At 30.9% G+C, this 21,737-nt stretch overlaps 1 protein-coding gene across 1 annotated transcript in view; it reads left to right on the top strand.

Annotated features, from left to right (window-relative positions):
- The window catches only part of LOC129961002 (telomerase protein component 1-like), a 148,024-nt gene that overhangs the window by 91,180 nt on the left and 35,107 nt on the right, over window positions 1-21,737 (top strand). The window contains exons 36-42 of the mRNA XM_056074793.1: window positions 7,059-7,368; window positions 8,434-8,593; window positions 9,895-9,990; window positions 14,302-14,426; window positions 16,209-16,355; window positions 20,311-20,419; window positions 21,278-21,397. Coding sequence (XP_055930768.1) covers window positions 7,059-7,368; window positions 8,434-8,593; window positions 9,895-9,990; window positions 14,302-14,426; window positions 16,209-16,355; window positions 20,311-20,419; window positions 21,278-21,397 — 1,067 coding nt within the window. The remainder of the gene's footprint in view (window positions 1-7,058; window positions 7,369-8,433; window positions 8,594-9,894; window positions 9,991-14,301; window positions 14,427-16,208; window positions 16,356-20,310; window positions 20,420-21,277; window positions 21,398-21,737) is intronic.

The raw sequence follows: 21,737 nt of genomic DNA, 5'->3' as shown, positions 1-21,737 counted from the left end.
CTGGATAATAATAGAGCTTCATGCGCAAAACATGCACTATTTCTTTTTGCTTTCTTCTTCGAGAGGAGGGATCAAAGTTTTGAACTTCGTAAGTTACATCTCATAATCGGCGGAGCACTTGATATGGACCAAAATACTTCAACAGTTTTTTGGAGAGACCGACTTTTCGGATAGCTGTATAAATCCACATGAAATCTCCAGGGGCGTAAAATACCATTCGATGCTTAGAGTCATAACGTCGGCGATCTTTGTCTTGAGATTCCTGAGTCCGCAGTCTAGCGATTGTCTTGATTCTTCGGCTCTAGAAATCATCCTTGAATATAACTGTCATCCACGTCATCAGGACAGAATGGTAACATTGTGTCTAGCGTTGTCTCCGCTTCTTGTCCATACAATAAATAGAAATGTGTGAAACCAGTGATTTCTTGCTTGGCAGTATTATACGCAAACGTTACAAATGGTAAGATTTCATCCCAATTTTTATGTTCTGTATCAACATACATGGATAACATATCAGCTAAGTTTTATTAAAGCGCTCCGTCAATCCATTTGTCTGTGGGTGATATACTGTCGTCTTGCGATGGCTTATGTTACACAGTTCGACGAGGGATGAAACTAGTTTCGACTGGAAGACCGTCCCACGGGCAGTGATAATTACTCGAGGAGTTCCATGTTTTCAATAAAACTTCTTCAAGCAAAAACTTATCCACTTCAGGGGCTTCAGCTGTTGGCAACGACTTTTTCACTGCATAACGCGTCAGATAATCTGTACAGACGATGACCCATTTGTTTCTACTGGTAGTTTTTGGAAATCGTCCAAGAATATTGATTGAAATGCGATGAAAGGATGCCATAGCTGGTAGGATGGAAACCAAGCGTCCTGGAGGTCGTTGAGGAACAGATTTTCTTCGTTGACACTCACGGCAATGTGTTACATATCGAATGATGTTATGGTACTTCCTTGACCAGCAAAATCTTTTTCGGATTCTGTCATATGTTTTTGCGAAACCAAGATGCCCAGCAGTAGAAGCGTCATATCTCAAAATGTCCGTACGTAGATGTCTGGGAATGAATGGTAACCATTTTTTTCCTGCCGGATCAAAATTCTTTTTGTATAAAATTACGTCAATTGCTTCAAATTCTTTCTTGATAGTAAATGAGGTGATCTGAGAAAGAATAATTTTTGCGAGATCTAGATCTTTTTTCTGTTCGATGGCTAAGTTCATATCAGTAGCGACCGCAATAAATTCCTCTGATATAGAAGTTTCTTCTTTAACTGGATTTCTAGAGAGTGTTTCAGCGTCCTTATGTTTCCTACCGGTTTTGTACGTTATAGAAAAGTCATGTTCTTGAAGTCGAAGTGCCCACCTGGCGAGTCGTCATGAAGGATCCTTGAGACTCATGAGCCAGCAGAGTGAATGATGATCTGTAACAACAGTGAAGTGCCTCCATAAAAGATATGGCCGAAATTTGTTGATAGCCCATACCACGGCAACACATTCTATTTCAGTGGTAGAGTAATTTTTTTCTGCTTTCGTCAAGGTTCTGGACGCGTATACTATGACTTTTTCGACTTCATCTTGATCTTAACCAGAACTGTTCCGATGCCGTAGCCGCTAGAATCCGTATGAATTTTCGTAGGAGCATTTTCATCGTATATTCCTAGTACTGGATCAGAAGTAAGTGCTTTCTTCAGATCATTAAACGCTTCCATTTCTTGAGAACCCCACTTAAATTTCGTGCTACCTTTTAACAGAAGTTGCAATGATGCAGCCTGATAACAAAATCTTTTAATAAATCTTCGGAAGTATGAAAACAGAGACGCAGAAAGCTTCTTACGTCATGTACGTTTTTCGGAACTGAAAAATTGCTTACGACTCTCAATTTTTCGGGATCCGGTCAGGACTCCTTCTTTGGATACAAGATGGCCTAGTACTCTAACTTCTCGAGCACCGAAAAAACACTTCTTTTGATTGAGGCCAGTAAACAGATCATAAATCCTTGGAAGAAAAGAACTTTACTCCTTTTAGACAGTCAAGTGTATCATCAATCCGAGGTAGAGGATAAACCTCTTTCTTAGTGATCTTATTCAATAGACGATAATCTACTCAAAAACGCCATTTGTCGTCTCTTTTCTTCACAAGAACTACCGGAGCTGACCATCGACTTTCAGATGGTTGTACTATACCTTTCTCAAGCATTTTCCCCACTTCTTCATGAATTATGCGCTTTTCGGTTTCCGTTAGGTTCCATCTTATTCATCCGTTATTGCGCATAAATTGCTTTCATCTAGATGCTAAGCATGACTGATGCACATTCCTTTAGGGATAATCTGTTTTCCAAGATGAGTATTGGCGACCCAGATTTCTCCTCTATTATTATGGTAAGAGATGATTGTAGTAGGTACGGCAGTATTCTTTGCGAATAGTAAATTTCTGTTGCCTTCTACAAGTATGTTGGAGTCCTTACCAATATCTGCTCCCAATACTGATACTCTAGTTAAAGACGGTAGAGCCAGAGTACAGCCTTTTATAGCATACAACTTCCAAGTGTCCGGCACTGAGTGTTCTTGACAGACGTCTTCAAAAAACAGCTCACTCCGACCATAGTCTATGACTACTTGAGAGGCTTCTAGAAAGTCCCATCCAAGTATAACGTCATGGCTGCAATGCTGCAAAACTACAAATTCGAACGGTAATTTTCGGTTGTTTATGGCAATTCGTAGGATGCATTTACCCATTGGCCATACAAAACTTTCATTGGTGACTTTAAGAACGACATTTTTGTCATCAGAGAACATAATTTTCATTAAATGTTGGCGATACTTATTTGAAATGCCTGCGAAAGATGCCCTAGAACCCACAAGAGTACGTATCGACTTGTTATCTATCATTACGTCGATTTGGTTTCCAGACATCTTGGTGGCAGATGGAGGATTTTCATCGTATGCGGCCTCACCTCCCAGGAAGATCGCCTCGCTTAGTTTTCCTCTTTTCTACGACTAGGAGATTGACTGAATCGGCGATAAGGCGATGTGTTGGAGATCAACCTCGAGATGAACTGGGTGAGGATTGACGTCGGTAATCCTCTTCGTTACTTGGGTGAAATTCTGTGGGATTCTGTCGGCGGGTTCCATAATCATTGAATTCTGTGAGATTCTGTCTGCGGGCTCTTTAGTCATTGAAAATAGCTCTTCTTTCCCTGCAATAACGTACAACATGTACTGAACGTCCACAATGGAAGCAAACTGATCTGCTGTCAGTCGTTCTCCATAAGTCTGTTTTTCTAGGTTCTGTCAATGGAATGGACCGAGGATTCTGCGCTATAGCAGCGTAAGTTCGGCAGGTGCGTTGGCGGCGTTCCGTTGTTCTTGCAGAAACAGACGCCAGAACTTTTTCAACTTCCTCTTGGACTATCTCTTCCAATGGTTGTGGATGTACATCTGAAAGTTCCTATTTTGGTCTAATCATCCGCTGGACTTCTTCCTGCACAATCCTGCGTATTAGGGATACTAGGTCGGGTTCTTCGTCCATATCGGCCATTGGTACCACTTGAGAAGTCTTTCGAATTTTCGTCTTCCGACCCTCTTTTGCTTCATATCCTCGATTTAGTCGCACCATTTTATAAAATTGGCTTTCGTGGTGATCTCTCTTGCTGATAATGCCTGATAGATATCTTCAGTCACTCCTTTCATCAGGTGTGATACTTTTTCATTCTCTGGCATCAAGGGGTTTACCTCTTGGCAAAATCCTAAGACGCTTTGGATGTAGAACTGCGTACTCTCACCCACGCGTTGAGCTCGATATTTATGTTCCTCGGCTTCTTATATTTCTGCTGATCACCTAAAAGTTGGGCAAGTCCAGTTTTAAATGTTTCCTAAGAATTCAAGGCATCCTCATGGTTAACAAATCACTGCTTTTCTGTGCCGTCGAGGAAGGAATAAACAATTGCTAAACATATCAATTCGTCCCATTTGTTAAATTTAGCCACTCGATCGTACTCTTTGAGCCATTTGCTAGGATATTCTCCAGATTCTTCCCGAAATATTGATGGGCTCCTTAGATGTTGGTACACGGGCATAACTACCGTTGGTTGCGTTTGCGTACCGTTCATCGGGCATTTTTGCTCTTTTTCTTGATTCTGGAAAATATAGTCCAAATTCAGGTGGTAATCCTCTTAAACGACGGCTTAAACGAGTACTATCACCGGAATCTACGGTTAAAGGGTTTTATCCTCCACCAAACTTGTCACGAAGATGCAAAAAATAATAAGTCACAAAGTAACACAATATCAATTTTATTAGTTTTTAGCAACTCGTAACATGCAGGCTAAGAATTGATTCCATTGCTTATGGAACTCAGAATTTATACCTTTACAGAATAATCTAGAAGTTTAAAGAAGGTTATAGCAAGTTCTAGAACATTAACAAATGAATAATACGAAATTCAAATTAAAGTTCACCCTTTAACTTAATGTGACTCAGATGGGATTACAACCCTTGACTTCGTGTGTTGCAAGCGCGTACTTTACCTCTGAGCCACGCTGACTATGTGTAGATTTTCTTTTTGCGATAATATTCATTGGAAGGTAAATATAAACTGCAGATTGTTATCAAGGATTTCATATGTATTCGTATAGCAATAGCCTGAAAATTAGTATTTAAATTAAATGGAAGATCGTTAGTGACTAACAGTGTCATTCCACCTGAAGCTCTATCATTGATATCATTTTGTAAGATATGGTTACTTGCTGTATGAATATCGTCGCCTGCTTTTAAACGAACTTCTTGTAATGCGATACAAACTGGTGCTTAAACATTGATGAAGTCTGTCAAATCAGAAATCTTATTTTTTAACCCACGACAATACCAAGAAATTGAAAACAAAGCGCCAGAATTGGAAAAAAAAAAAACATTATGCCTTTTTCTTAAGAAGTTGTCGATTCATCGGAGTCGCTTAGGGACATTTCGACGTCAGATGGATAAAATTAAAAATAAGATCAGTGTCAGAGTCGTCTAGATATTTTGTTTCTTTTTATAAATCTTCCTGTGTTACAGATAGATTTGACAAAGTTTGGGTTCTACGCTCCGCAAAAATTCGAGCATATATAGCAGCTATTGTTGCTTTGGACTCTTCACTTGGTTGGCGTTTTTGTTGTCTTTTTGCTTTTCAACTTTATGTTTTGCTGGCGATTTCGCAATTTCAGTGCATGTTAGAGCGCTTTTAATGGGGGAATTTTTAACAGCAATAGGTTTTAATTTAGTCAATTGACTGGCAAACAATTATTGTAACATTTTCTCAGTCATTATTCTTTGCAAATTTGCTGATTTTATTGCATTACTTTTAAGAAGATGGGTTTTTGTTCGAGAATCAATAGTTTTTTTTAGCTTGGTAATATATGTTTTTCTTTATCGTAAGGTCCTGTACATTTTTCTGTAATTCCCATTGAGAGAAAGAGTCTAGTGATCGGATTAATGTGGCCGTTTTCTGTTTACACAAAAAAGCATCTAGCGTACATTCATTTGCAATATGACCGGCAATCGCATATCTAGAATAGATTCGTGTTCATCTACAAACAGTTTTGGAATGACCGAAATGTTGACATTTATACCACTTAATGGGATTTGATATGTGAAGGCGTGCTTTAACAGTTTGCTTTCATGCTGGACGGGACTTTTTTTTGTATTAAATATTAATATTATACTATTGGTGTCAACAAGAGTATTTACTTTTTTTATATATATATAAGTATACATTTCACAGCAATAACACCTTGATTGGCAAAATTATCAGGAATTTCCTTTTCAGATACAACACCACTACAGAAATTAATGTTGAGTGAAGTGTTACAGAAACGGGATGGTTTAAAAAAGATTTTGCTTGCAGAAAGGATGTAGTTTGAATAGAGAATTTGTTTCAGTTTGTAAATCTCCCGATCGAAGGTTTTTAACTAATTTAGGATTACCACTAATACCATTCAATTCTTTTTCAACTGCAAGAAGAGATATTTCAGAGTGCTTTCCGTTAGTAACCCAAGGAATAATAAAACTAGTAGAATAGGAGAATGGTTCAGCGTCGGAAGAAGAAAAACCCTTACGTGACAGATAAAAATTTGGGCCCCTACGGCGCAGCCTACCATGGAGCCATGGAGTAGACGTCTCCAATCGTGTCGCTTGTCATAGTGCTAGATGGAGTCTGTACGCTGAGAGTCATCTCCAGGAATTTTGACCACTCTTCAGCCCCAGAAAATAACACTTTCGCTCGATTCCTAGCAGACTAACCAAGTAATTAGGATACCGGTCAAATTGATAAAGCAGGGACTAACAATGCACCACAATCTAAAAAGTTGGCATGCATGGCCAGCATATGGGTTTTTGGCTGTCCATGAGAAGCAATAAGCAAACGGATTGGCAACAGCTTCTCACGGAAAACTCCCCATCGTGCCTTCTAGGGATAGAAAAAACTCAGTAAAAAGTAGAATGTATCGGGGAGGGTTAAATTTGATGGGAGTAAAGATCCCTTGGTAATGGGACATCCGTACTTATCTATAGACGTTGAACCCTGAGGAGGGAGGGGGATAAAGAAGGAAAGTTTGTTATGATATTTTGAATAGGTTCTCGAAGCTCAACGGACACATGCAACCTAGCTGAATGAAGAAAATTATTTTTTGTTTTATTTAAGAAAGGTGCAATTAAAAATGTTTATTTCACATAGATATATGGGCTTACCAAAACATACTTGTTAAGAATAAAACTATAATTTTAAAAAGTGATATTGATAGTCAATTATAAAGAAAACTTTCGATGACTTATAGAAAATATTTATGATTGTTTAAAGTTGAGAGGGAGAATGAGACCTTTCCGAGCTTTATATCTACACAAAAGCTTGCATTTAAATAGTTGCTTAACATTTTTCTGGAGAGATTTTGTAGTCAGTAATGGCATTACATTTCATTTAATGCATTTTTCTTTGGTGTGTCGTAAATTTTTTATCTTTTTGTATTTAATATTATATTTTTAAGTTCACATTTTTATCTAATACTATTTTTAACTTTTAAAGCATATTATTATATCACCTGCGACTTTGAAGACAATGGTACTTGGAAAGGACGATCTGGATCAGCCTTTAGAGGACTAATTTTTCATTTGTTCCATGGAAGCTGTTACCAGGAGCTTGCTGATTATCTGTGTTGTCTCCAATTTCTAGAAACTGCTTTTAGTGTGGAAGCATCGGACTTACTTTTAGAATATTATTCGTTGCTATTTGAAGAACGTCGAACAGGAAGTAGTGAAGCTTTAAGAAAAATTCATTTTCCTTTATTGTCATCATTTTACGACTTTGTGTCGCGGAATTTGCATATTTTTCAAATGTGAGTTTGTTATTTTTCTTCTTGACCTTTGGTTGATATAAATCCTTCCTGTGATGCAATATTAGTAGAATTTAATTTTTTAGTATTATTATTTCTTTGAAAAATTATTTGCAAAGTATTTTTTGTTATAAGTTAAAAATTGCACGGATTTTTTTTAATCTCATAGTACTTTAAATCTTTAAATCACTTTGTTAGTTTATTAATGTTTTAAAAAATGTTTAAAGCTTGATTTCATAAGAATTAAAATAAAATTATTTGGACAAAATGCTGTGAAGCTTAAAAATGAAAATACTGATATTATTTACAGCTAAGATGTTACTGCATCAAAATTGGTTGTTGTAAATACATTAAAATGTACTTTTAATAAGAAATATTGTGATAAATCATGATATTTCTTGTAATGGTTCTATCAGTACTTAAATATGACTATATATTTTGTTTATATCCCATCACTTTCATTCTTAATTATAAAATTTGATTTTATAGTCCATAATTATGATTTAAATATCTCTGTAATTTAGTTCTTAACCACTAAAAATTTTTAATATTTCTTTATTGATTTTTTATTTATAATTTATCAAAAATTTTCATAATTTTCTAAAAGCATGAAACAGTTTCTTGCACGAAATAATTTGGAGGAAGGTAGGCAGTTGAATTAGATGTTATCGGAGCTTGACTAATCGAATTTATTGTGAACTTTAAGGGAGATTTCATTTGTATTTTATTTGTATGCATTTCAGTTCAAAACATGGATTGCTTTAATTGAATTTATGTATTTGAAAGAGCACTCTGAGCAAAAGTAGCTAAAGCTTCGAAAAATACAATAAATATTGGATTATCAAAATTATACTAAAATGAAGCTAATAAAAAATTAAAAAGCTGAAGTAATTTATAGCAATTTACAAAAAAAAGGTTGACTCTCATTTTTCTTTCAGCGTGAAATCCAATTTCCCTTTTAAATCACTATATGTATTCTTTAAAACCTCTAAATCCAATTATTGTATTATCGTTATTACAAGGTTAGAATTTTCTTATAAATGCTTCGGGATTTTTTTTTTTCATTAGATACCCTGATTTAGTTATGCAACAAGCATTAAATGAGCCATCAGATTCTCTAGTGAAATTAAATCTTCAGAAAAATGATGTTTATAAATCGTCTGTTGTAGAGTGTCTTTCTATTTCTGACCATGATCCTAGGATTGCAACTCTGAGAGGATTTTTTAAGGTATGAATACTTTATTTAGTTTGAAAAATTTGCTGATTTTTTTATTTGTCTTTTAATCTTTTGTTTCTTTGCACCATTTACAATATAATGCTAAAAAAATATTAAAATATTATTTATTCGTATGATTCAATATGACTTTATATGTACCTGTTTTTGCGGAATTTGATTTGGTTCATGTTTTTCGATAGCTTTACATTGAAAATTGAAGACTCGTAAATTTGTAAGATTTTACACATTTTGAAACTAGGTAGAACCTTTCCTTTTACTTGGTAATTCATGACTTCTCGTGAGCATAATTGTGACGGTAGTGAATTTCAAAATGATGCTTTCATTGCAAAGGAAGGAAACGATTTTCCTATTTTTTCGAATAAGCGTAATCAGCTGATATTTCATTGAGCCTGCAGATATTATTTTCTTTTAGGTATTGCAAATGCTTAGTATTTATGATTAGATGCCTTTGCTTCGAGTGATGTAAAAAAACGTAGTAAAACCCAGTTAAATACATTAAAAGCATAAGGTTACAGAGGATGAAAGACTGAAATATAATTTAAAAACATAATTTGTGATTATATTATTGGTATCGTTTTGCGGCGCTTAAAACGGTCATGCTGAATTAGCGGTCTAAGGTACTAAATTCAAGGAAGTATTTAAACCATCGATATTCTTAATAACAAAATGTTTTAAAGTTTGGAAGACAGTAAAAGTGGACATTCTCAGAATTAATTATCTTCTGACTTCAGTTAACAGTGAAGGCTGGAAGGGATCGTTGAGCAGAAAAAGAAATGAAATCTGTAATTTTGAGCGATATGTGAAGTTTTTTTTTTTTTTTTTTTTTTTTTTTTACAAACAAACCTTTTCTCATTAGTTATTGAATTTATCCAATACAAAATAAAAGTGGATAATTTTATTTTCTTTAGCATAGCCAGTGCTTGGCTTAACATTCTACTTCTAAGTTCCTTGTTACATAACGTAATTATAATATTTACTTAATGAATTCTCAATTTCACTACTTTGATAATCGTCAGTTATCAAGAAATTGCTATTGAATGTAAATTTCTTTTGATGCGTATTCGAGTTTCACTTCCAGTGTAATGCATTAGGTTATATAATTGTTTATTAAATGTTTACATCATCTTTAGTCTGATTTTTACATTTATTTTTTTCCATTAAGAAAAAGAAACTTGGTGTCAATAATTTTTACAGAATTTTATACATTATGTAGTAGCAAATTTTACGAATTTTATATTATGTATTATACTCTTCTCTGAATGTGTATCTACAGAAATTTATTTTAATTTCAGAACATTACTTCAGCTTCTTGTCAGAAAGTAGCATCTCACGCCTTATTAGGAAGTGAGGATGGTTATTTAAAAGTTCTAGATTTTGCATCCAAGAAAGTAAGAGAATTTTTATAGCATTTCATTTTTCTCAGTAATTTGATTATTTGGTAGAAATCACTTCTCGAACTTTGATTAAACACTTTCAACATGCAATCCAATTTCGTTTTTAGGATGATATATAGTTTATTTGATATATTAAAGTACTTAATTTGGTTAATTTGAGCCCTATTTATGTTATGTGCTTACATGAATTTTAATTATTTTGTTTTAGAAGCATAGGGTTATATATATATGTAGATAACACTTAAAAAACTCATTTTAATATTCTTAGTTTTCTACGAATTTCTGGTTGTTAATCGAACATTGGCATAAATTGGATCATTTTATGGATTAGTGAACTGCAATGGCCCTTCTGCTCATTGCTGCAATAAAATGCAATTGATTTAAGTTATTTAATGAAACTTTTATTTAAATAGCCCAAATTTTTAATTATTTGAAGCGTGTTTAGAAAATTTTTGAAGCATATGTCTTGTAACAAAAGAAAAGAAATACGCATTAAACCAGTTGCGTTCCCGTCGATGTAACATGGAAATGAAACCTTAAATAGCTTGTGAGAGAAAGCGGAGAAAAATAAATCAAAAGCTCTAAAACTAATCTGCGGTCAAAGTGAGAGGTGGGGAGTAAAAACGCTTCTGTTGACATAAAGCCGAACCGCAATTGTCGAAAATCCAGCTCAGGTTAGGTTAAGCTAAGTTTAAATGGTGAAAGATTGCTTTTCGCTTTTCCCAAACTTTATTGATGTCCTTGTTTGTTTAAGTATTATACTATAGGTGGGTGAGTGATTTATGAAAGCACTTGGACTGCTTCGCTGGCTATTCTAATTTAATAATAACCTTTAGTTGATTCTTTACCGTCTAGGCTTTCATTGTCATTACAAAATTTCCTGAAGCATTATATACGGTCCTTGCTCTTTCCCTGCATAAATGCGCTGTTGATAGTAAATCAGCTACTGTTATTTTTAGTCCTAGTTTAAACTCACACTGCTATAATGCGAGATTTTTTTTTTTTTTCCCTTCTTCTTCTTCTTTAATTTTACAATCTGAAACAGTGAAGAAAAATATTGAAACAAAAGCCAGTATTATGTAAAATCAAAAAGCAAATTCCAAACATGTACTTAACTTGACAGCAGTTTTATAATATGAACAAAATTAAATGAGCTCATTTCATAACATTGCTGTCTGTGTCTAAGAGCAAAGCATAACTTATGCGACTTTCCATTTTGCAGGAAATTTAACATGGTGTAGACATCTATAGTAAAGATCAAAACAATTTTACTGTTACACTTAAATGCTTCTTTAATAATTTCTTCTGAAATACCATCTAGACCTGAAGCTTTTTAATTATTCAATTGTTAATATACTCTACTTAAAATATTGGAAAAAGAAAATGATCTAAAGAATTTGAAAAAATTCGACTATTGTTTTGAATATTTTCATGCAAACGCATAGAATTTTGACCATCCTAGGGGAAGTGAAATTCAAGTAAAATGTCTATCGCCTCTTTAGGAGATTTTGCCTAAGAACCGTCTGTTTTTTTTTTTTTTTTTTAATTGTTCTAAGTTAGAAGGATATATTATCTGGATTTTTAGCACTTAAAAACGATCTCCAAATGGCTCTCTTGATGTTACATTTTCGCATAAAATTATCCATTCTCTTGTTTTTTTCCCAATTTATACTTATTCTGTAATTCGCCTCTGATTTTTTAACTACCATTCGAAGATCACTGACAATCAAAACTTGTTTTGATAGTCAGTCAGTGACAAACTTTTATTATTATGGTCACTGCATGATGGTTCTAAATCAATTTTCCATTGAAATATGTTATCTGATAATGCAAGGGTCACTGATGATAATACCTGTTCATTATCTTCCTAGAAAACAGTCAAATGTCGGAGGCGAATTTTCGTCGTTTAAAACAAGTCCTTTTGAAAGGAGAGTATCAAGTAAAATACTTCAAAATTACCATTCCAAACTTTGCTTTTTGCACTGAAATCGCCAACAATCAATACTGTATCATGAGAGCGCTTAAACAATTTTTTAATTCAATTAAAGTAGTTTTAATTTTTTCTGAATTAGGATAATAAATTTATATGATCATTGAAGTTGATTCGTAAACATCACATCAGAACAATTCATGCCAATATACCCGAATCTGTTGCATTTGTGACTTTGTTAGATCTTAAAAATTCTATAAGAGATAATAGAAACCATTCTACATATATTTTTTAAAATTTTTCATCAAAAATTTAAATGTTAAAAGTCGTTTCTGCTTGAATAACCTAATGGCATTTGCTACTGTTTTTACTATTTAATTCAAAGAGCACCGAAATGTCTTCTTTTCTAATTGCATTTTGCTTGCATAGTTTTTTTAAGAACAGTTCTTTAGAAATATCACTAACTACATCATAAATAATACACCGTGGTTTATTTTTATATTGGGTTTCTTAATATGAGTTTTTCCTTCGAGTTGAGAATTTATGTGAATTTCTTTAAGTATTTTTTATAAACTATTTGCTGAATTACATTCAACTGCTACACTTCAATCGCTTATTTTCTAAAAATATTTTTAATTCCCGCATTATATTTTACTTAGGGCAAGTTTTTAAACTAAGTTACTTCGTTTCTTGTTCCAAAGTATCTTTCTTTTCGAAACAAAGATACTTCGTTTCTTATAAAAAAGAGATTTCTGAAGAAATTATTTTTCTTTAGGGTAAATTACTGAAATAAATTTTGATGGTAGCTTTTTAAGTGTTGTTTTAGACTTAGCTGGCATTTTGGCACATGTAGATTTCTGTGTTTCCTGTAATTATGAAGTAATAATATTTTTAGCATTATTAATCTTGTTGTCTTTCAAAATTTCGATTTTGTCCTTACCTTTGAAATTTGCCTCATTTGAGAAAAAATAATTGCTTCTGAATTAGCAAGCTAACATTTAATTTGGTCTTGTTCTGTCCTTTTAATTTTATATTTGGTTTGAATAATGATGAATAGTACCGAAGTTTAGATCGAAACAGTTAACACTATTTATGTTTCATTCAAAACATTATCCTTCAAACAACAAAAAATAACAACTAAGAGTTAAAAAAGTTTTTCTCTTTTGAAGAACTAATAAAAGCTATTGTAATGATTTTAATTTAGATTTGGCGAGTGTACGCATAGAAAATAGTTGTATAGTAAACATGGTTTGTAACTCCTTTTTTATTGAAGATTTTATTGAAGATTTATAAAATTTTGACCATTGAATACTATAAAAGTTGCCACATTTTAACTCTTGCAATTTTAATATTGAAGTATGGGATCGTAGTAGTAATTTTTCAATTTTATGTAGTACCGTGTTTTTAGCATTAATAGAATTGCAGATCCTATATAAGGTAGATTTCAATAAGTTAGCGAGGGAAATCTTAACCGAAGCAGTCAAAAAATTCTAACATTTCGCTAATCAATATTTCTCTTACAGATTTTCAGTTATACATTTAAAGTTCTCCAAGTCTTGATGGAATAATATATTATTTTAATATCATATAGCTTATGAAGTGATATTCAATATATGTATTGTAAAATATAGCCCCCCCCCTTTGATATGTAGATTCATAATATTAGTAGTAGCGAAAGGAAAGCACAAACATTGGCAGCTATGGGTGAACGAAACGATTGTTATGGAGGCCTCTTATTGTCTGTTGAAGGTGAATGGAATAAACTTTAAATTTAAATTCACAGGAATTTCTATTTTTTTTTTTTTTACCTCTAATAATTTATTGATGGAGTATCTTTTAGTCAAGGTTAAAAAGAACGTAGAGGCTGTTTCTTGATTGCAAATGTCTAATAAGTCTAATTGAGTGGAGTTGCATTAAGTAGCACTAATGAAAACTATTGATAAAATTTCAGAAATTCATAATTTCCATGTATATATATATCAGATCTAGAAGAAAAGAATTAAAAAAAAATGATCATTATTCTTCACTCGGTCCTTATTTCCGAATTATCTGAAAGCGCAATGAAAGTTTGTCACATCTTTATTTTACATTTACTGAATATCTTTCTTTTATGATGTTGACGTAATGAATCTAAATTATATTGTTACACTAAAGCATATCATAATGATATTTAAAGATGGGAATTGTGAATATATTTGCATGTTTTTGTTGATGTGTCCTTTTTTCGTTTTAAGAATTGTCAATTTTTTTCCTTTCAAAATACGAACTGCGATAACAAACTCATTTGTCAGTATTTAACTATCAAATGTCAAATAATTATATTTGAATAAATTATTTATGATTGTTCAAATGTCAATGTTTTTTTCATTTTATAGATTATTAGAAGTGTTAAAAGTCATTCGTCTGCAATAACTTTTATATGTTCGGCTGGAAAAAATCGAATATGTACTGCTTCGACGGATACTACCCTTAGCATTTGGAGTACTGTTGACTACAGCCGGTATGAAATTATTTAATTAATATTACATTTTTCGTGTTACAATTTTGTTAACGAAAAGCATGATTTTCGCTATTTTTAGGATACATCTGAATTTAATAAGAAAAATCGCTGGCAGGGACGAAAATTTTTTAAAATTAAAGAAAAACGAAGCGTATTTTTTTAGTATTGCTTTAGGTCAAGATTTTTTCTTTTTAAATAAATGTGATGGCGAGGGAAAACTCGTTATGACAAATTTTATTCCGTTTTCAAGCAACAAATGGGAACTGATTAGATTTGTAAAAAAGTTGTATGGGATCTTTAATTAATAAAATAAGCAAAAAAGCGAAATCTTTTGCTAAGTATTACATACAGCGTTGGATGTATGAATGAATAAAACATTTGTGAATAAAATACAATAGCATCTTCTTATGTGTGGATAATTCAATGTCTCTATATTTTGAACAGATGTCTTTTTTGAAAATGGAACAAAAGCTTAAAAGTTTTCTTAAATTAATTTTTATTATTTAATAATCTTTCTAGTAAAAAGAGATAAAATGTTAAAAAAAATTCTGCGAAAAATTTTAAGTATCATTGATGAAAATTTGAATATGCAATTTAACAACATTGGATTATTTTCGATTTGATATTAATTGCTGCACTTTTTCCCAATTTCAGAACTCCAGAATGTTTAATTATTTTTAACAATGTATCTTTAAAATACTATTAAACTATTATTTATTTATTTATTTTTGTTATTAAATACACAAATAAAAATGTGCATTTCTAATTCTCATTTAGTCATTTTTCATCATTTCTAACAGTATAAAAACATTAATCTTCGTTATAGCAAAGTTACTAGCGAGTGAAAGTAAAATTTCCACAAAGGAAAACATTAGTCAAGTGATTTGGTGACATTTATTTGAAACATCCCCTAAAACCTTTTATTTGTATGTCTCTTATAAGTTTGAATCAATTCATCTAAAATTCAGATATAGAGATTTCTTATTATATAGAAACATTAAAAAATGGAGGCTGCAGCTGGGAAAGTGCAAAATGATGCAAATATAAATATGTAGATGACCCGTTATGAGAATGCAGTTAACTTAAATTGTGAAATTAAATTTTTAAAGAAGACATACAAATTGAATGACGAGGGCATACGAATAGATTGAATTGTTCTTGATTTTAGCTATTATAGACTACAAGTAATAAGATGTGTTCAGATACTTTTTTGACAAATTATACTAAGCAGATCAGCATGCAGATTTTTCTGACTCATATTTCACCCACGAGCTGCATATGTTTTGAAAAGAAATGAATTGTGACTGCGTATATGGGGGGGGGAGAGATTTTTGATAATTTCTCTTAATACTGGTTTTTAAAAAAATTGTGTTGTTGCAAATCATTTTAAAATTTCAAAATTTTGACCATCAGTATCATAATGTGAAGTTAAATTGAGCAAAAGAAAAAAGTGAAATAAAGGATGTGTTTACTTGTTTCTTATTCCATAAAATCTCCTTATTGCACTCTAAATTATTTTTTATATCTTCACTTATTTTCTAAATAAGAATCAACTTACATAATAATGAACACGAAAAAAAAAATTCTATACCGGAACTGATTTTTTTTATTTTATTTTTGACAAATAGATGGTGGAGATTTTAAAATTTTTTGATCGTTAAAGTATTAAAAAAATCTTTCTTCCTCGTTGAGTGCGAATGAATTTGTATAATTCTCTGTTTCTGAAAATTCAATATGTTTTGCTTTCACTTTAACTTGGTATTTTTTTTTTTTTTTTTGTAGCATTTCTGTACTGAAAGGACATAAACACATCGTTTCCTGTTGTTGTGCTGATTCTTCAAGCACTATTTTACTTTCATCTGGGTGGGACAATTCTGTGCGGCTGTGGAGTTTGAGAGACGGAAGCTCTATTTCAGTCATTGATTTTGGGTAAACTTGATTTTATGATATAGTTATTACATTCTATTTTTACATAGTCGTTAACCATTAGTGTAATTATTATTTAAATAATCCCCATGAATTGTTGTTAAGAATAATGAGTCTGTATTGTAAAGGAGGAAGAGGGAAGTGCTTTTCTATATTTCAGCTTGAAAGCTCTCTATCAGAAAGGGGAGAAAAATCCCTTGTCACTACCATTCTGTGGCTTAATACGAATATTTGTTTATGTTTGTCGTTTTCAAGACACTTGTTTGTTCCAACTTGTAGAACTATGCAACTTTATTTACGCTCTATGTTCTAAAAACCATACAAGTATGTTTGTAAATATTTATTTTTTCACAATCGTTCAAAATTAAAATTATGAAGACCTTCGTACTGTGGTTCATTGATCTGACAAAATTACCTGTGCATTATGCATCAGCATCATCTTATTATGAGCATTATGTAGAAGACAGTTTTTAAATTTTGAAATGTTATACTCAAAATATTGATTATGCTTTTAAATTGGGAACTTAAAAGAAACCATATTTTGCTAACTAAAAAAGTTAATTTACTTTTCATGTCTACTTCATGTGTGCTGCCTCACAACTCATAATTGTTATGGAATTTCTTTAAATACTGTTAAGTATCTGCTAGGATTTATATTTAAATGGCATTTCTGATTTTAAGTCATCTTCTTTTAGTTATTTTCTTATTATTTTAATCCTGCATTGCGATGCTCTAAGCAATGCTTAGTTACATATGAAAAGTTGCACAGATTTGGCAGTATTTGGCATTTTTCACCAGATTCAATCACTCTGGGGAGAGGATATCGGGAAGCTTTAAATCTTGTTTCTGTGGACTAAGCTGAGGTTGCTGCAATGTCATGGATTTTATCAATAAATATTAGAAATATATCAGCTTTCGATATACAGTTTTTCAAAGAACCATCTACAGAGGCTGAATAATCTTGTTAAGGATTCCTAGCACTCAATTTCTTAGGAACCCTTTGAATGAAGCGCATATTTGCACATACGGAGACAATAAATAAAAAAAAAATGCTATTAAGCTTAAGTTTCGTACAATTAATTATTGTTTGATACGTAATCTTTAATGCAATCGATTGAAATTGATTCGATTTCGGATTTTATATAATATATACTGCAATATTTGTTAGTGAATCTGGAATTCATAAGATAGTAGTTGTTTTATAATTGCATAAATACAATTATAGATGTATGTTTTAACTTGCCAGTCATTGCATTTTAAAATAATATAATTTTGCATACTTTTAGTCATTATAACTATGTTTATTAATAATTGTATTTTATATAATTATGTAATTTTTTATAATTTGATTAATTCATTTTGTAATTGAGATATTTTGAATTTAATAAATTAATTTCTGCAATTTACTAATTTAAATATTTGTGTAAGTATTGTTATTGCAGAACTTGTAGAAAATATTATTAAGAAATTTCTTGTGGAGTTCTTCAATAGACTATATTATTGAAGAGCTCGCTTCTTTTTTTCTTTTTTTTTTTTTTTTCAAATTAGTTTGGAATTGTAGAATTGTTTGGAAGACTGTATTATCAACTGCAATTTTCTACATGACACCCAATGAATCATGAAGCTCAAATTGCGATTCGATCTAATACTAAATATTGAATGATAAATGACAACAATAAGAAGTGTGATGATGAGAATATGACGAAAAATGATTTTAAAAAAATGTGCATAATGAACGACAAGTCTTCAAGAGAAGCAAATGGAAAAATGTGCGCACAAAAGAAATGGCGGATTACATTAGTCCCAATGTTCTGTAATCAATAGCAACTGTCTTATTTTTATTTCGTTCTTCTGCATATTTTAGTATTTGACAATTAAAAAATTATCTGACTGAGCTGTATGACTCATGGAATGTTGCATAGAAAATACTAGTTATTCAATAGTTATACTCAAAATAATTTTGCCAAAGAAAAGACAAGTACATTTTTTATTGTAAAATGAATATTTGAGATCTTTCCAATTTATTTTTATAAATATTCAGATATGTGAATTAAAAAAATTTAATTTATTGAATTTAACATTTTTGAATTATTATGAAAAATTGCTTAAATTAATTGAAATTTCATATCACTGTTATAAAGTGCATTTATTATTAATAAAAATGAATTAACAGTTATTAACATATGAAAAATTATTAATATTAATTATTAAACTTGACGTCTGACAAATTATGATGTAGGCCAGTTGTAGAACTCAATGACCTTCAACTCCTAATGAGCGACGATTTTTAGTTGGTGTTTTTGGATTTAGTTGGATTTAGTCAACAGAAAATGGGGCACTTTCATTTGGTTACAGAAAGTTATGCCATCTTCAATAAAAAAGCGATCAGTGTGGTCTTTCAACTGTTTAGTCGGACAACTACTGAGTTGGTTATATGCGGAGTTAACCTTGGTCTCATATTTCGATATCGACTTTTAAATAACTGAACGTTAAAAAAAACGCATCTTTGAATCTTGCTTTAAATTAAAAACCCTATATAACTCGTGCTATGGAATTTTCTTTCTTTTTTTTCTTTCGAAATCTATTATTGAACATTATCTCTCATCTTTAAAATTCCTCTCTTTAATTTATAATCTACTTATATTACAAATGGACACCCTGCCCCGCCCTGGTTTGTTTTAAGCGATAAGTTAATTCTTATTCAATTATTATCTGAAATTAAAAACTTGTTTTAGATTTTTTACCATAATTTTTAATAGATTTTTAAGTATCGTATTCAAGAAATGTCAGAATATAAATGCGTGTAATTGCTATTTTATCAACATTTGATTTAATCTAGCAAATGAGAAATTTTAAAGCTTGAATAGATAAATTTGAACATAAAAGCTTCATTTATTATGGTGTTCGATTTTGTATATATATATATATATATATATTCAGCTTTATCTTTCGAAAATAACAATTTTGGTTTTAGTATTTCAGTTGGAAATTATTTTGTTAAATAGCTTAAATTTAAAAAAAAAAAAACTACCAATGCTGCTACAATATTAATTGTTATTAATGACACAAATTTCAATTTTTACTGACCTAATTATTATTACAAATTAGGCGGTCAACCTGAAGGATACTGCACACAGCTTATTAAAACTAACCATGAAATATAGATTTCTATCATACTCATCTCTAGATCTAAATTTATTCTTTAACTATGGATTTATGTTTATTGTTTGATTTTTCATAAAACATGCTTTGTTAAATCTTGTTTGTGTGAAAGAAGGTGCATGTTTTTCATATATTTTTATTAAAATTTAGGCATTTTTTTAAGAAATTGAAAATGTTTTTTATGTTTTTCTTCTCTATATCAGATTTTAATAATTCATTTTAATTTTTTAATTACATTTTTTTAATTAAAAAAGTGAATTTTGATGTCGCCAATTAAATTACACTACAAAGATGTGTTAAACAAATATAAATCAAACATGCCGCAATGTTTTAAAATATTTTTCAATAAAATGTATGTTTTGTTTAACATTGCCAAATTTTAAAATGAAACAATATGAAAGTTAAAAATGCTCTCTCCGGTTCATGAAACCAGCCTAGAAATACAAAAGTTTTGTTTTAAAATTATTTTTCATGAGAGCAATATATGTCTTATGATTGAATGCTACCTGAGTGAATTTATTATAAATGATATTTACATAAAATATTTTTTTACATAAAATATTTAGACAAATTCTGTTTTTGCATTTATTTCATTTCCGGGATACTTGTAGTTTATTTGTATTTAATATGTAATTGTCCAGAACTGCAGTATATTTATACTTTTTATATTATTTTAGTATATTTGCTTTACTCAAGAAAGAATGGGAAATATTTTTTAATTAAATGAATGCAAACATGAGATAAATGCTCATTTTAAATAATATTGTCATTGAATTTTTTTAATATACTTCATTAGATGTCCTGTAAATTGTATCGATCATCATCCTACAAAACAGCAAGTTGCCTGTGGTTTATGGAGTGGAAACATTGAAATATGGGATACAGTTTCTCTTGAAAAAAAGCTAGTCAGTTTCACTTTCTTTTATTTTTTTGTTTATATCTTATAAAAATTTTGAATGTTATATATCTTTATAATTTATTTCCAACAATATTTTTTTCTCTGTAAGTTTTTTTTATTGAAATAACTTAATCTGAAGAATTTTGAAAAAGGCATAACCATAATTTTTTTATATTATCAGTAATCCTGGGGTTCTCAAGCTTTTAAATATTGCGACCAATCTTTTAGAAATTGAATCTAAACAAGACATCTAATCCTCTATCTTTAATATCTTTGAAAGACAATTAGCTCATATTCTTTCTGAAACTGTTTTTTGGAACAAAAGTGAACTTTAGTGAAGAGAAAAAAATATTTATTATCGAATATAATGAATGTTCATACAAGTAATAAAATATCGCTTCAAAATTAATGTATAGTCTTATTAAATTAAACATTCATAGTGAAAAGAAGTTTCTAATTAAGTGGGTGGTCTTGGAAACATAACCTTAAGAGAAACTGCAGATTTGAGTAATAGGCGATGCGACAAATATATCTTGGGCAAAACGCTGATTCTTTACCTGCATCATTCGCATATTGAAAAGAAGTTTTATTTCTTCGACACAAATTGCTTATTTACTTATTGCCCAACTTTTTGTTGTGTTGATGCGTTGTGGTTTGATGATGATCTGAAGTCCACATCACAATAAAAAAAATTGCAGAAAGATGCATATGAATTCACGATCTAGTTGCGATCCATCAAACACTGTTTGTTGTTGATTGTTTCCACAATGGGTTTCCAATGGGAACCCCTGGTTTAATCTAAAAAAAATGTTTCTTAAAGTAGTATTTCCCTTAATAATTAGTAACTGAATGTTTATTCTTTCAGACACTATCAAGCAGTGGTTATTCAGTTAAATCAATAGTTTATACATTAGATGGTTTGAACATAATCACATCATACATGAATTCTGATGTGACTATTTGGTCGTCTGAACAAGGACTTAAGGTTTGTTTTTCTTATTACTGAATTGTTTTGTTCTTATCATAACTATTATAGTAGTGCGCTTTTTAAGTAGAAAACTATCTAGCTTAATTATATGAATATTTCATAAATATTTTTAAAAAATAATTGTTACATAAAAGATAAAATAAGTTCTACTTCAGACTTTTTGGTTCCTTATTTTGCATATCTTTAAATCTTTTTTTTTTTTTTTTTTTTTTTTTTTGCTCTGATCTCGTATTGTAATGCAAACATTCAGTGAAACACAAACTTTTTTTTTTCTGTTTTGTCTCTGCCAAATGTATTCAGTATGTATCTATATCCATCTATATATAAATAGAAAAAT

Source organism: Argiope bruennichi, chromosome X2 (genome assembly GCF_947563725.1).
Source record: "Argiope bruennichi chromosome X2, qqArgBrue1.1, whole genome shotgun sequence".
Lineage (NCBI taxonomy): Eukaryota > Metazoa > Arthropoda > Arachnida > Araneae > Araneidae > Argiope > Argiope bruennichi.
Note: the sequence above shows the minus strand (reverse complement) of the source record. Positions and strands in the feature narration are given on the sequence as shown.